The sequence below is a fragment of the Egretta garzetta genome, unplaced genomic scaffold (assembly GCF_000687185.1).
Source record: "Egretta garzetta isolate BGI_Z169 unplaced genomic scaffold, ASM68718v1 scaffold142, whole genome shotgun sequence".
Lineage (NCBI taxonomy): Eukaryota > Metazoa > Chordata > Aves > Pelecaniformes > Ardeidae > Egretta > Egretta garzetta.
Window position 1 is genome coordinate 277,041 of NW_009258955.1, and position 16,753 is coordinate 293,793.

Below are 16,753 nucleotides of genomic sequence, written 5' to 3' on the forward strand. Positions count from 1 at the left end.
GCCGGGCCCTGGCCCACACAGGGGGCAGCTCACGCCCTGCCCCAGAGACCTCACTCCCACTCACCAGCCTTCCTCCTGGTGGCTCTTTTTTTGGTTATTTTTGAAATAGCATGTTAATTAAGAACTCCTCCTTAACTTGCAGAAACTCAGAAAAAACAGGTTTTTCCAGGACCTCTGCATCATGTTCCTTTGCTTTGGGAAGCAGACACCACAAAAACAGACCCTCCTCCTGTCTTCCTTAGGGACATGTGTGGGAGAGCAGGGATGGGCAGATAATAATTTTCTTGAATCAGAACACACTATCCCCTAGGTACATTTAGGCATCTGGTACATATTCTTTCTTCCCTCCCCCCCCCTCCTTTTTGCATGTGGTTTTAAGCATGTAAAGATCTTTCCCCTTTAATCAGCATAATGACAGTTTTTGTTTAAATCTTCCCTTTTAATCTTCAGAGTTCTCATGACGGTTTGGGGGAGTGTGTAGGTAGGAGTTACCTCACCCGCTGCTGATGAAATGCAGCCATCTCCTGGATGGAACAAGGGGTCATGCTGGCTCATGAATACTTCACAGTAGGGTTTTTAGGAGGGAAAAGAGAAATAGCTTCCAACTGAAACTGCCATAAGATTTTAATTAAGACAAATGTTGATGTCCAGGCTGGAATTTATGGATAACTTATTTAAACAAAGTAATAATAAACTGAAGCTATGATGCAAGAATATGACAGAGACAGTGAAAGAACAGATTTTGCTGTGAGCAAAACTGATGGAGCCATAGAAGTCTTTGTGGGGAAAAACAGTGATCAGTCCCTTTTTAAATTTAGGCATCACATACAAATAAATACTTCATGTCACAAAGCATTAGAATAAAGCAGAGTGTTAATACCATTTTATTTTAAAATGAACGGTTTTTCTCATTTGGTGTGATTTTTATTTATTATCAATGGGTGAGTTAGTTTTGTCTATCATTTTACTTCAGTTTCTACCCTAAAATCTCAGGATGGCATTTGTAGAAAGACAAAACCTTGGATTTGACAGAAACATACTGAGAAATATTTTTACACTACAGTGTGGATGACTTGGGTTTTTCCAATATTTCGTGTATTCCAAAGAGATGCCACAGCATGTTGCATATTTCAGTCTGGACTTGTCTGGACCAATTAAGCTGCTCTTAGACGGGCTGCTGAGTTCCTTAGGGCAACATTTTCAAATGCAAGTTCCTCCAATTAAACAGCTGAATAAGAGGTCTGGCAGCGTAAGTGCTAAGCACCTACAGCTTTTATTGCTTCTAATGAATATCTTTACTGTAAACACACAGCTTTCCTGAAGAACAGGCTTCAATTTATCTAGGCGCTTACAGTTAGGAACCAAAGTTTGAAAATGTTGCTTCATGTCAGTAGTTTATAACAGAGTTCCATGAAAAACTTTCTCTGATAACTCTGGGGATCACCCTGCTGAAAAATGAGCCATGGTCCTGTGAAGGGCAAGCCGGAGTCGGCAGCCTGTGGATGTCCTGCTCGGTGATTCTCAGCGCTCAGGATTAAAAGAAATTGGTTTTGGCGGCTTGCCACAGCAGGGAGCATGCAGCTGGCCACCAACAGGAGCTAGCAAGGCTCCTGGGAAAATGTGCAGATTTTTAGGATGATTTGAGTATCATTCCAACCTAAAAATATGGCAGATAAATTCCGACAGTCATTAGATGTGGGTTTTTTCCGCTAGGTGAAAGAAACTGGGGTCACATCAGCGAATACAAAGAGTGGTGATAAATATCCTGTCATAAGCACAGAGGGGGTTTGCCTTCAGATAAATTCATAGAAATGAGTAAAATAATCACTCAGCATGGCATTCCGGCCCCGCCATAGAGACGGGCTCTGGTAATGCGTGGCTGTGACTGAGCATTACCCGGTTTTAATGCAGCACCTTCCTGTGGCAGCTGGTGCCATTGGCTGCGTTATCATCCCCTCCTTCTCCTTTATGCTTTCTTTTACCTTACTTGGGAAAATTCTTCTGGGTCTGTTTCCTCCCTTCCTCAGAGCGTGAAAGGATCCGAACTGGGGCTGTACCTCAGGTTCATGTACACTGAATTCATTGCTTTGCTTAACTACTGCACTGCAGGCAACCTGGGAAGGGCTCTGTGATTTGGGCTCTGCTTGCTTTCCTCCTGCGGTGAGTATGGTGAACTCAGTCTTTCCCCTGAACCACCAGCCGGTAGCACCGCAGCCGAGGGGGAGCTCAGGCAGCATCCAACGCAGAACATGCCTCAAAGTCAGGGAGGCTGCAGGCAAGTTGGCCTCAAGCTGTGCCAGGGGAGGTTTAGGTTGGACATTAGGAAAAATTTTTTCACTGAAAGGGTTGTCAAGCATTGGAACAGGCTACCCAGGGAATTGGTTGAGTCCCCATCCCTGGAGGTATTTAAAAGATGGGTAGACGAGGCGCTTAGGGACATGGTCTAGTGGTGGGATGGCAGTGTTAGGTTAATGGTTGGACTTGATGATCTTAAAGGTCTTTTCCAACCGAAACGATTCTATGATTCTAAGTGGGGTACCTTGGTTCAGTGCTAGGGATGGTGGGCAACCATGGCCCAGGCACTGTGTCTCTCCATATCAAGGAGGAAAGACTTCTGGCCATTCACACTACAGAAAGTAGTATTGTCACCAAACTGAGGATGCTTGTGAGCAAAGATCGGCTTTGTAATTCATTGTCATTGATTCAACAGAAACAGTGAAACGTTTGTGTTTGAAATACAGAAATAAAAGCCAGAAACATCTGCTAGCCCACGAGCAGGCATCGGGGAATAGTATAAATACCTCCTACAAAGTCTACACCGTGTTGAGTGGGCAGTTGCCCTCCTGCTCTCTTCAGTTCTTGAGAGCATGGATGCTGGCGAGCACCTTCTGCTGGCACAGTATCGTTTCCAATTGATGGTGTCTGAAAGGAACATGCCATAAATTTTTGCATCTCATAATAGTGAAATAACATAAGGAGAAAAGTGAGCTTGTAATGAAAGATGGTTTTGTGTTGCATTCAGCTGCTGAATCATCTCCCCGCCCCCAGTTCCACCAGCGAGCGAGAGTATCCAAACGCATCCACTGCACAGATGTAATATGAACTTTAATTTATATAGACATGTATAAGCATTTAACTTTTCTGAGAAAGTGTGATGGAAAACATTATTACATGCTTAAAAATAAGAACGTGTGGGTAGCGCTCACTTTCTCTCCAACAGCAGTATGTCACTAACAGCACGTCCAGACAAGTAAAACCCCGTAGCTGTGATAATATGGGACCCCAAGGACTCTGTATCTTTGGAAAAAGTAGATCCTTCCTTCAGACAACCATAATTTGGACAATTTGACACAAACGTGATGAAGAAAGATTATTGTAATGAGAGCTCATGTGCTGTGACGATATTTCAGAGTTAATAAATTCATCACACATTAAACACAGCCTGTTTATATGCATATTTCCCGTCTGCCACATATCCTGTAGCCATCTTCGGCACAAGTCACAGGACAAATAGTTTACTTGAAGGTCAAGAAAAGCAGGTTTCCATTTGTCTTTTCATTTTTCTTTATTTGAAATGTCAAGAAGACACTCAAATGGGGTTTTTTTTGCCTATGCTAAGTGCGTTCTTTAGAGCACATGGTTGGAAAGAGTTATTTTACTAGTGCTGTATTATTTTTTGATGTCTTATTTACCGTTTGTACACTGCCAGGAGTGCTAGCAACTTCAAAGATGTGTATGACATGTTTATTCTCCTGAAGAGATAAGTTTCTGTCAAGGTAAAAGCTAAAGAAGTTCCTGGAGACAGGAAATAAAAAGTGTGAACTGATCGAGAGGTGAAATTAAATTCTTCTTCAGGTCATGGGTTTTTTTTCTCAGTTCTTTTTTTGTCTGTGAAAATTCATGAAGCAAATTTGCAGGAGAGACTTTTTAAAAAGGAAAAGAAGAAAAAAAGGTTTCTGTTACTTAGATTAGTATGGAAAATGACTGGAAATGAGCATGGAAGCATGTTATGAAGAGCAGAGCCATAAAACCATGTAGAACAAAAGAGTGAGAGGATTAATGGGGGCAAACGTGAGCAGAGGACCAGAGGCAGAAGCATGCACAGCACTTGAAGAACATCTCTGGTGCCCTGTGATTGCAGTATTTAACTTTTCCTTATTTAGGCACCTTCTGATTTCACTCCTAATTATTTGAAATGTTATTACATTCAGAGAGCCTTGCACTTTTTTGCATTTTTTTCTGAGCCATTGAAAGGACTAAAGCAGATACATTTAAAGTGAATACTTTGGACAAGCTGTAACAGACAGGTATCAGTCATGAGGCATGATTGCCACAGTTTTAATTATTCCTGATTAAATCCCAAGAGTAGTTGAAAGATATGGGATCTTCTGTAACTGCTACCTCCATGTGTTATGCTTAAATATATAGCCTGAAAAGGTTACAGAGACCTATATCCTCGTAAGTAAGGTAGTATAACCTAAATAAAACAGTAATCTCAAAGCAGTATGTAATTCTATGAAAGTTTTCACCACAATTGTTCGTCCTTATTTTGGCCTTTCGTTTCTGCTGAGCTTCTTACCCAGAACTAGCATAGGCAAGATCTTTTATCAGAGAAGTCCTCAAGGAGTTTCAGCTCTACTCAGCTGGCTGAAAAATCAAGGCTAGTGCACAAAGGGGGATGCCTCCTAACATGTAGCTGTGGGGGGGAAAGACCATGGCTGACTGAAGAAATTGTAACCCAACTGGTACCGGCGCAGGGTTAAAGAGCGAGACCCGCTGCCTAGTTCTCAGCCCTCTTCAGTTTTCTGGCATTATCCCAGAGGCGTGGCTAGGAAAGTGCTGGTGTTCCCTTGGGTTTGTGTGCCTGTGTGAAGTATCTGCTTACAAATGCCTTAATTTTGGATAGTGCTGCTCCTTAGTGGACATGTTGTGAGTTTTATCCTCTGTTAGGTGTTACGGTTTTTTGCCCTTTGCTAGCAGATACATTCAGAAGGCCCATTCATTGCTTTCACTGGGTTTGTGCAACATGTGGCTACAGAGCCATCCTGTCTCTGGTAGCAGCAGTCTGTGCACTGTGACTCTAGCTGGGGCTGGTGGGTCCTGTATGGTGAATATTTATTTTGTAAATGCTTATACTGTGTGCTAGTTCCTGAAAAGTACTTAAAGGGACACTTCCTGAAATATTATTGTAAGTTTTTGAATATTTTTTAAGTATGTTGGTGAACATTATGTGGAAAAAAAATATATGGTATGATTTATTAAGTATTCCTTTGCCATCTGTCTTACTTAACTTATTTGATGTTGGAATCAACACATTGAATAATGGTTGCAAGGGTTAGATAATGCTAAAGGTTTCTGCCCTGCTTTCTTCAACCATCTTTACAAGTCCTTGCAGGTTATGTCTCCATAAATGTTGCTAGTGCTCTCCCCACTCCGTGGGCTGGTTTTTCTAAGAAGTACTGCCTAGGAATCCACTTGATAATTAAGTAGCATCAAGCCTAGTGCTCGTTGCCAATAATAAAACTGCTTTCCTATCAAATGTGCACTCATATCTCTGTTACTTGAAGAGCCACTGTTGTTGCTGTGTTTGAGGATTTTTTTTATAATCTGTTTAAAATTCAGAATTACTCCTGAAACGCAATGTTTACATGAGCTGAGCATGACAAATAGCTTGAAGCCTTTCAAGCTTCATGTCTGAGCAGAATCCGTGATGTGCCTCTGCCTTGCTTCAGAAAGCTCTGATACATCTCTTGGGGCTGCGGTATTTGGGCTGAGCAATAAGGGCTCCCTAAAGGGGACTTTTTTTAGTCACAGTAATGCTGGCATTATCATCCAGGGGGATCTGGGATGCTGTATGTTAGGTCCTAAAGAATTGCCCCGGGGACAACCAAAGAAGCACAACATTGCTGAGGTTGGCTCCATCTGCGCATTGACAGGACATGCTGGGCAACTGCACAGCTGAAACTGTGTCTGTTCCTTCTGGTAACGAAGTATCCCCTTACTGCTTAAATACGCACCTGTTCATATGTGTTGAAAAGCTATATATATGAAACTGCATGTCTCAGATGGCGTCTGGGGATTCAAATCGAAGAGAAACAAAAATAAGCAAAAGCAAAGCAAAATAAGCTTGATTCGTATTATCAAAATATTTTATTTTAAAGAAACAAAAGCAATCGCCTTCCCAACAAACTCTGAAGCTAAAGACCTTTTGCAGGTTGCTTTTGCTGTGCTTTTTTTGCATCTTGTTTTATTTTTAGTTTGGTTTTCTAGAAAGTGAGAATTATGTGCTTTCTAGCTCCCTATTAATGGGTACATACAGAAAAGTTATTAATCAGTCCAAAGAACTGCAAAGCTGTAATAACTTGGCTTGGTAGTACTCCTGTAATATGCCTGTGTAAATAAAATACTTCAGCAGTGATGGTTCCCAAGCCATTTTGGAAAGCTGAATGAAGAAGTACTGACTAATCAAATTCTTTCTCTGTGTTTGCAGGTCACTTGTCACCTCTGTAAATTTTCAGATACAAGTCCCTGTATTTACAACCTGCGGACTAGTGCTGACCATGTCAGAGGCACTTCAAAGCATACTTCAGTTTGCTGAGAACAAATGTTGTTAGCTTTAAGTCCTGCAAAAATTCAATGCTCTTGAACAATTTCACTGCAGGACATTGGATAATACCTAATATTTTAATATTAGCATTTCAAAAGTGGAAACTTCTGGAGGATTTAGCTTTCTTGTGAGGTATTTCTAATATATTGTAGTTTGTGAGCAACTGCACAACTTGGCAATAGCAGGACTCTATAGCCAGCTGATGAAACTCTAACAAGAGTTCAAGTTGTCGTATTTTCAAGGTCACGTAGGGAATATTAGATGATGCATGCTATTGCTGAAGCGAGCTCACCTCTTTTCACTTGAAAAACCACTGAAGGAACCAGATATCAGCAAGATAAGTCATCTGGGCTTTCCAGAAAGAAGCAAAACCTTTTCTGGATCTTGACAGCATCTTCAAACCTGGAGTTGAAGTTGATTTTAATATGGGGAATTTTTAATGTACTAGAATCTGACCTTAAATGATAGGGAAAAGGAAAGCGTATGTTTTACAACATCTTGTGCCTGTGCTGATTATACGCCTTTATAAAGGTCATATTTACATACTGGTTTTGGGATAGAGTAAGCTTGCTTTGCTTTGAATTTCTGCTTGTACAGTGTCTGTTCTAGTTTGTGGTGATACATAGTTTGCTTGAGAGACTGGAAAATTATTCTTCCAAAGTAATAGTAACATGTGTTTGAGGGCGTTTCACTAAATGGGACTGAGTATACTTCTTAAAGCAACCCCTCTTTGTCAGAAAGCACTTACAATGTCACTTATAGTTAGCAAAAAACTGTTCAGGACGTTGTATCTCCTACTGAGTGTGTTTTTATTAGGCAGATCTTATAGTGAAGAGTCAGTAGAAGTGCATAAATGAAACCATCTCTCTCCTCTCCTGAGAGAGTCGGCTTTTTCCAGATACTGTGTTTAGCAACTTACTAGTATGATTGCCCCGTAAAAATCATACTTAATCTGGTCAGTTAATGAAGGCATTTCTGATTTATGCTCATGCAACAAAAAGCAAAATAATTGTTTGTGATTTCAGCTAGAAATGTTGGATGTCTATTCTGGCCTTGCTGCATGACCTGTACCTTTCACAGGCGGCACAGCAGAATATACTGAGATCGAGAGCTTACAACTACATCACAATAATTCTTTTCAGAGGATTTTTCTTAGACTTGTCAACATAAGTGTGTGTGTGTGTGTGTGGACATGCCTATGCTATAGCAGTTGTTTGAGCAGCAAGGAATGGCATTACCATACCTCTCAGCACATGTCTTATCCTCAGGGCCTTGTTAGCAGCAAAACTTGCAATGTGGATGTACAACCATAAAACCTGTAGCAGAATACCCAAGGATACTGTTTTCCTAAGTAGCCTACACAGAAGTGACCTTCAGCCTACCAGTATTTGAAGAAGTTTGGACTTCTTCCTTTTTCTCTTTGTTTCCCTCCCCCCCCCATATTCTGGTTTCACTAGACCAATAACGAAATGCTCTGTTTTGCAGACAAGAAGCCCAAAGCTGTCCCAGAGCCCACAGCCCAATTTGGGTGACCAGACGGAACACCTCTCTGAAGCGTCTGCGGATTCCTTAGAGGCCATGTCCGAGGGTGATTCTCCAACGCCCTTTTCGAGGGGCAGCCGCACACGGGCAAGCCTCCCCGTGGTGCGGTCGGCAAACCAAACGAAGGAAAGATCACTGGGTAAGACCCTGCTTCAGTCCCTCTCCTCTCTGCTCTTAGCCTGTGTTTCCCCTTTGTGCATTTAAAATAGTTTTTAAGTAGTTTGGGGGTAAAAAAGTAAAGACTTTGGTAGCACATTATTTTTAATGTCGGGTTGTTCTTTGGAAATGAGCTCAGGATGGGCTACTGGGTGACTAGGGGAATGGTGAAATTATTTTCAGAAGATCTGAAAGTGTGCTGGGAACATGGTAAACAAGGAGAAAGATGCAGACCCTGAAATGAAGTGCTGACTAATGGTTAAAACCCAATATTGCAAATACTTTTTGCCAAGCCTGCACACTATTTGGCAGTGAACTTAGTACAAGATTGCACCCTCGTTTTCGGACAGGAGACACAAGGGTTTTACTTTATCATCTCTTCAAAGCCAGACCTGGTTGGAAGAAACCTAGAGATACTATTGCATGACTTAGTGAAAAGACTTGGTATTTGCATGGCGGTAGCTTTCCAGGCAGAGGATTTGAATGGATATGCTGACAGAGATGCCCTTTACTTTGGAGCAGCGCCCTTCCATCCGCGTGGCGACATGGGTGATATGTTAGCGCAGGTGGATGACTCTGCTTCCCAAGTTCTTCCCGCATCTCAGGGTTGAGTTAAGCCCAGCTGTGAACCAGAGCTCCTTTAATAAGTGTGGATTTTGTCCCGGGGACTCTGCTCACAGGTGATGGATGGTATGAGCAAAGGCTGTTTTTTTGAGGGAGGACACCAGAGGGCAGTTAAACTGCTGCGAGAAGGCAGCATTAAGTCACATGCGGATTGCTGGGGAAGGCAGGTTTTCGCTCAGAGGTAATAAACTGAAGTGCTGCTTTCCTGTAGTCTCATCTCCCAGCGTACAGAATGACATAAACTGAAGGCTGGGCTGTAAATTGTACCATGCTTGTAAGCTTGTCACAGTAGTTTACTTGTTCCTCAACAATCTAAGACAGTTTCTGTCAAGAGTAGTATGATATCTGACAAATACAACAAATGCAAAGAAAACCAGGCTGAAAGGGGTCCCTGCCACCCTCAGAGCTGGTGAGTGCAGAGCCTTGGGGCTGGGGACAAGGGGCTGATCCCTGACCATGTCAGCTCATGGAGTGGCACTGCCACCCTCCCAAAGCCCGTTGGGCCACCAATATGTCAGGCTCTTCGGGGAGAAATTTTGAAGACTCCAACCTGGACAAGACTTTTTGGTTTAGAGGTGTTTTTAAGAGCAAGCGTGTAGCACGTGTATGTCTGCTATACATGGAGAGGATTCACCTCTGCCTATATGTCAGTGTTGGCTAGGATGCCCTCAGAATGGCTTGCCTTCACCCTGAGATTTTCTGGAAAACATTTATTTGCTTTAATGTGATGTCAAGTGGATTGGGCCTTTGCAGGTCCCTGTGTGACTCGCAGTCCAGCCTCACCGCGTGGGTTTCAGCTGGCATTCGGCGATTGCCCCAGGCCACGCAGAGTGTCTCAGCTCTGAACTTCTGTTTGCAGATGTGAGCCGAGAATTGATAAACAGCTTCCGGGAGGCTTTTCATTGGCATCAAAGGGGGTGTCCTGCTATGCACCAGCGCATTGGGCAGTGTCTTCTCCCCCAAAAGCTGAGCTAGAAACAGCTTCCTTGTTGTCAGTGTGTACATCTGAAAAGAATGCAACAGACCTGTTTCTGAAAAAGGCTTAAGTGCTCATCACTATGAATAAACCTGGTAGGTTATAGGAAGGGCTGTACTGTATTAGATCAAGAATCTGCCTGGCCCCGTATTTTGTCCCCAGGAGGAACCATAGGCAGCTGTTCTGGGCAAGAGCAGGAACAGGGTAAGTGTGTGTATGTATCATCCTTCCTCCGAGTACTCTCCTAGCCTCAAGCTATCTTTAGCTTAGGGATTTCATGGTTATGGTTTCTGCCTGTATAATAACCCTCAGGAGATGTCTCCTCCAGGTATTTGTTCGGTCTCCCTTTGAACCCATGTAAATTTTTCGCATCTGCAACAGTGCAGCTGTGACTTTGGCAGCGAGTTTTGTTGGTTTACTGCCCAACCATCACTTTTCCCTTGCTTTGTTTTGTATTTGCTTATCTGCTTTAAGTTCATGTTGTGCCCCCTTATCCTTGTGTTGGAAGTGACAGCAAACAGGCGATCGCTATCTGATCTGCTCCCCCTGGGCCATCTCTGTTTTCGTAGGCCTGTCATTTCCCTCAGGTCTTCTCTTCTTCAGGCTGAGAAGTGCTGCTATAATCACTTGTTCCTCACCCAGAAACCATCCCAGACATTTGGTTATCATTGTTGCCCTTCTTTGCACTTTTTCTGGTTCGACAGTATCTTTGCTGAGATGAGAGGGCCAGAGCTGCGGGAGCTCACTGTTAAGTAGTCCCCTCTTAAACCCTTTTTTTAGCATCTGTTGCATATGCTGAAATGTGTTGTCCAGGTCCTAATGGAGGATGCTCACATAAAGATGAACCATTTTATTTAATGCCCAGGATCTCAGACCTTGCAAGGCACCCTATCTCAGCCTGTCTTTCATATACTAGAGCCAAGACCCTGGCTTATCCCAGCAGGAACCGACAAAATGCAGGGAAAAAAAGCCCAAACAAAACAAAACAGGGAAGCAATGTAATATGAAGCATTTGAGTTGAGAGTTTGTAGATTTGAAACTGGAGCAAAATAAGCCTTTTCCCACTTGCATTGCAGGAGGGGTCACAGCCATGTGTGTGGCTTAAAGGATCATCATACTAGCCAAATGGGAGCTAATATATTGTCACCACCCCACAATCTGTCATTTTCAAGTTGTTCCAGGAACTATTAATAGCAAATAGTTTGTTCTAAAAATTATTCTGAAATTGTTCCATTTTAGATTATTATTCTTCAATGCATTTCTTTTACAATAATGTCCTTTTCAGTCTTTTCTGCCAGTGTGTTCGAACACCATCATGAGCAATGTTCTGAAATTTTAATTTTGAGACTCTTTGCAGCGTTAGAATTGTTATTACTTCTGGCAGTACAAGTGGAGTGTTTATTTTTAAAAAATGAGAAACTGTTTATAACTTCAATTTTAAAAGCGATGTGAAAATATTTCTGTTCACATAATTTTAAACAAGCTATGTATAATCACCTCCCTTTCCATCTCTATTAATTTAATTTAATCTAATTTGAATGCAAATTATATTTTGATCCTCAGCCAACAATTTCAGTGAGTAAAATGACCAACTTCTGTGAATTTTTATTAATTTTACACTTACTATCTCAATGCCATTGTTTGAAAAACAAAAATGTTTTCTTTTGAAATTCTAATTCTTCTATAGGTTCCTATTTTATTAACTACATATGAGTCAGTCTGTTTTTAAATTGTGGTCTGAATTAACATGGAGCCTGAGAAGGAATAGTGGTAATGCATTTTGGTTACGCCAACATCATGGTTTTGTCAGTCAGGACTAATCTAATAGGACATGGTATTCTGACATGCGGGGCTATCGCATGCCATGCGCAGTTGACCCAGAAAACATTATTCCAGTTGTGGGCCCACTTAAAAGTTCAGCCACAGCTTTCAAAATGAAGGTCTTTCTCAGCTAAGAGGTTCATCAGAACTTGTCTCATCAATCTGCAGCCTGAAGACAGAGCGAGATCTTAAAATAAATTAATTCACTGTGCAAGAGAAAATGAAATGTATTTTAAAATATCTATTTGAAAGCCGGGAGTTTTTCCAGTGCGATAACTGTGGGAAAAAAATTATCTAGCAAAACTGTCAGAGCGAGAATCAGCTGAAACCTGGAAGGTGCTCAAAAGCTTTCAACAAACTTCACTTGCAATTTGCCCGGAGGAAGCAGAACCTGACAAGCGCCCAGCGCGGTTATGCCAGCAGCCAGCCTGTGCCCGCGCTGCAGCTCACTGCCATCCCTGCTCCGGTACCTCCGCAACGAAATGAAGACTGACAAATATTTTCACTTGTAGTCTTTCTCGTGGCACATCTGTACAAGTGGTGGGCCCGATCCTTTGTAAGTGCAGGCGGCGGCCTCCTCTGTGGTGACCGAGGGCTCGGGGCGGTTGACGCAATCGGTTGCAGCCCCGAAGGGCAGGGTGTGATTGCAACCTCTGACAGCAGTTACAGCTGTAGGTGCTTCTGCACGATCGGGCTGCACATGCAGGGTTGGAGTGAGGAAGAATATGGTATTAGGAGGGATTTCCATAAATGCACAAGGATTTAGGTTTGAGAAGTCACTGAGGAGGATGAAGCTTTATGGCTCGTGGGCTGCAGGTACCGCCTTCTGGGTGTCCTGGCCAGGGTGCCCAGCTGCTCTGGTCCAGATGAATAAGAAGCAGGGGATGATTTGGCTCCTCGCTGGCAAACCTGTGTGTAAAATTAGGTGGCATTGAAAGGCCTCTGTGGAAATGTCTGATTCTGCCAGCATTTACATTTTATTGGCCTTCAGAGGGATTACTCACAGGAGTAAAATTACACAACCGCTTAAGGGTTGGCATGGGAACAGTCTTAAACAATCATGGAATATTATGAGTATTATTTGTTACCCCCCCAACCCCCAGTTTTAGCAGGCGCAGATTTTACTGTCTCATTAATTAGTTTGCTGCCAGCTTCTATGGAAATGCTGTTACTGATTATAATAGTAACACCTGAATCTTTTGTAGCATTTCTTGCGGGTGTTTCTCAAAGGGTGTTAAAAGGAGTGTCAGGGCCATAGTTCCAATTTTACACATAGGAAAACTTTTGCAGAGAGAGTGACTCGGTTGCTGTCACCCGACGGTGAAATAACTCTCTGTACAAGTGCGTGCAATGTACTGTAAGACTTACACAGAAAAACATAAATGCTAAAGGTGGACTTCTATATTATATTGATGGTAATTAATTGTTATTTACTATTTATGAGCTAGAAATTATAATAGGCATGTTAAATCAGGCAGAAGATGGGTGAATGGCCATAGATTTTATATGAGATGTCTGTAATTTGTTAGCAGTGGCACTGCCCTCTCAGGGTCCTTAGGGCATGATTCAAGACTAATGAAGTCAGCAGGATCTTCAGTTTAATTCATGGGAGAGGAACTCCCTGGGAACTGCATTTCAAGTTAAGACTGAGTATAGCTTTAATGTATTCAGTCATCTTAAAGAAATTTTCCCTATCTTCTCTTTTTTACAGTGTATGCAAAGCAGCCAGCATGCAAAAAGGTCATGTAAATATTTGCCGTCATAGTCAGATACATTAACATGGGCTGTCAGGTCTATAGGAAAAACAGCCTAAAACAACTAGTTCCAATTATTGAATTGAACCACAGGTCCTGGGAAATTAAAATATTCTAAGGTAACAGTAGTTTTCCTGTCCAACTTTTCTAGACTTTGTCTTCTTTCATATTTTTTCAAATTATAGCTGAAGTTTTTGGACTTAGAAAGGGGAAAAAAAAAACCCAACGCCTCTTACCTGAAATATTTTGTGTCAAAAGAGCAAAAGAATGTAAACAGTCATATCGACATATCACAGTGCTGGGAGTTTTTTCTGTTTCATTTATTGTCCATACATGATTTGTGAAAGACAGCTATATGGAAGAGTGAAATATGGGCCTTCCCAGGCTCGTGCTCATGCATTCAGTTATTGCTTACTTAACACATCCTTCCTCCTGTAAGAGAATTTGTGTGCACCTGAAAAAAAAAAATGCTTCCAAGAAGCAAGGTCTTACTTAGTACATACTGTTTCAACAGAAGCACATTCTGTCTGCCACTAAAAAGCTGGTAGGCAGTGTATTTTAGATGCTGTGTCACACCGGAGCTGAATTTGACTCCATTGCAACAGGCTGTATCAGCACGGACCCAGTGGGTTCATTGCAGTGATACTGGAGTAGATGTGCAGTGCTATGCAAGTCTGTATCTGTCACTGCTATATCTGTTAAATGTTTTCTGAATGCAATCTTTAGTATTTATTCGCACTGCAGTAATCCTAAAGGGCCCTGACTAAAAATGGGACCTCGCCACAGTGGGTAATTAACATAGTGAGAGAATACTCCTACCGCAGGACCTTGCAATGTGAATAAACGAGAACAAAAAGTGCTAAAGATAAAGGGAGAAGTAGTGTAATTAGGGTCCAGAGTGATCTACTGAATAAAGTTATGTCAAGGTGGCAGTGGCTTTCCTCTTTACCCGAAATCTTGCCTGCACAGAAGGTGCAATGTCTTTGTCCTGCTCTACCACCACTTCTTACTCTCATTTAGCAGCATCAGTTTGGGCTTCCAGCATTTGGTGTCTGCTGGAAGAGGGATTTGGCAGCTGGAATATCTTGTACAGGCCAAACTACCCTTCAGAGGAAAGGTAGGAGGCCAGATGGAGCTGTCCCATGGGTCGTATCTGGCACAGGAGCTATCCCTTGGACAAATTTGATCTAATTTTCACGTTAGGTAAAATTTGTAAGTCTACCTCTAACACAGTAAGTCTCACAAACACCAGGCCCTTCCATTTTCACAAGGGCATGCAAAGAAAAAAAGTGTATTGCAGTTCCATGCATCGTAAGATGTGCAAGATTTTGGCCAAGCAGAGAAGCACAGTACGAGTCCGTCCCTCAGCACAGTGTATTTAGGATTTGCTGCCAATGCTGACAGCAAGTCCCTGAATGAGGACAGATCTTGGATTTAGTCATTGCTCCCAATACTGTTTATATATTTAGGTAGTGATTCTAATGCATAGTTACTATATTGGGCCTGAGTTCAGGTTTCTGTTCTCAAAGGGAAATACTGTCATCTCTGTTGTATCTTGTAAGGCTCTCTCTTGTTTTTATTCTCATTCTCTCTCTTGCTGTCTTTTGCATTTTTGGCTATAAGTAGCCCAGTTTAAACAGGTTAAGAGGATAATCACTGCATCAGAGGCTTGCTGATAGCCTGCTGATTAGGGTACTTTCTTGGGATATTAGGGGCAATGGTCTGAGCAACTCTAAAGATAGGAGCCCTTCTGGATAAATTTTTAACTACTCAACTGTTTCATAAGAGACAAGCAATTGGTACCACTGATTCTACCCAATCACCTTCTGTGGTGACCAGACCAGCTGTTGTGATGAGGGCAGAGCAGCGGATATTGTTTATCTTGGCTTTAGCAAGGCCTTTCACATGTTTCTCATAGCATCCTTGTAGCCACACAAGGGAGATACGGGTGGCCTTCAAGGTGAGTAGGGCTTAATGCTTTGAAGTCGAACTTGCAGCTGGTTTTCAGTAGTCTTCCTCAGGGGTAGGTTCTGGGGCCAGTACTTTTTAACATCAACAACCTGGCTGTTGGGATGGAATGTACCATTAGCAGGGTCACATCTGACACTAAGTTTTGGAGAGCTTTTAATATGCTGGAGGCATAGCCAGCCACTCACTGGGACCCCAGTGAGCCAGAGGAATGGGCTATCAGGAACTTCATGAAGCTCCACAGAGGCAAATGAAGTCTTTCAGCGGAGACAGAATAGCCCTGTGCGACAACACAGGCGGGGACAAACTGGCTTGGGAGCAGCTTTGCGGAAAGGGCTTAGGGTCTGACAAGCAGGTTGAGGAAACTGGTTATTCCCCTCTTCACAGCATTTGTGAGGTTCCACATGGAATGTTATGACCAGTTTTTATTTCCCTGGTCCAAAAGAGCTAATGACAAACTGGAGAGAACCCAGCAAATGACCTCTTGGCGTTCTTCTCCTTAACCATGCTAACTAAGCTCATGGGTCCAAGATCCTGTTTAATGTAGGCCTTAACAACTGAACAGAAAGTCAAGCTGCTTGTTAGAGTCCATGTAGGTGGATTTCTGGTGCAATGCTGTAACCAGCTGTGCTCTTACATGCTGATGGCTCAACCCCTAAACTCGCTACTGACAGTAGTGAACTCTTTAGAAATGAAATAACTTCAGGAGTATTGAACAGAATTCCTACAGTAAATACAGAAAATTTGGTAGATGCAGCAAAACTACAAAGTCCTATATGGCCTACGTGACTTCAATACTCCATTACTATGGAGTATTAAAATGGTGACATTCTGCCCTTGAATGCATCAGTTCTACATGGGTTAGTACTAAAAATCAGGATTTATAAAAATAGTCACCACTCAAGTAATGTGCGTTTGATACACCTGATTTATATAGGAAGGAAAAGCAATCTCTCTCTCTCTCTCTCTTTGTGTTTATTCAAGAGGAAGAACACGTATTCCAAGAAATTTAATTGATTTCTTATCTTTTTTGCTATTGCCCCTTTAAAAGTCTCTAACAAAAATGTCCCTATGTAAAATACTTGCTTACGGTGTCCAGAAATGCTTAACATCTCTAGGTAGTCTTTGGCAGACACATCCTCTGAAGCTGTACTAGCCAGCTTACTACCTTTGGGAGCCAGCTGGCCATGGCTTACTGGCTTCTTCAGAGGTCAGGGGTTCAGCTTCTGGTGGGCAAAAGTAGTGCAGCTCCGAAAGCCTGCGTAGGCATATCCTGCGCCTGTTTGTGTGGCGTTCTCTGGTTTT

The 16,753-nt window shown here is 42.3% G+C and overlaps 1 protein-coding gene across 4 annotated transcripts in view; it reads left to right on the forward strand.

Annotated features, from left to right (window-relative positions):
* KIAA1217 (KIAA1217 ortholog) overlaps positions 1-16,753 on the forward strand; it is a 176,453-nt gene that overhangs the window by 71,372 nt on the left and 88,328 nt on the right. For all 4 annotated transcript variants that reach the window (XM_009634534.2, XM_035890155.1, XM_035890154.1 and 1 more), the window contains exon 2: positions 8,093-8,288. In XM_009634534.2, coding sequence (XP_009632829.1) covers positions 8,093-8,288 — 196 coding nt within the window. The remainder of the gene's footprint in view (positions 1-8,092; positions 8,289-16,753) is intronic.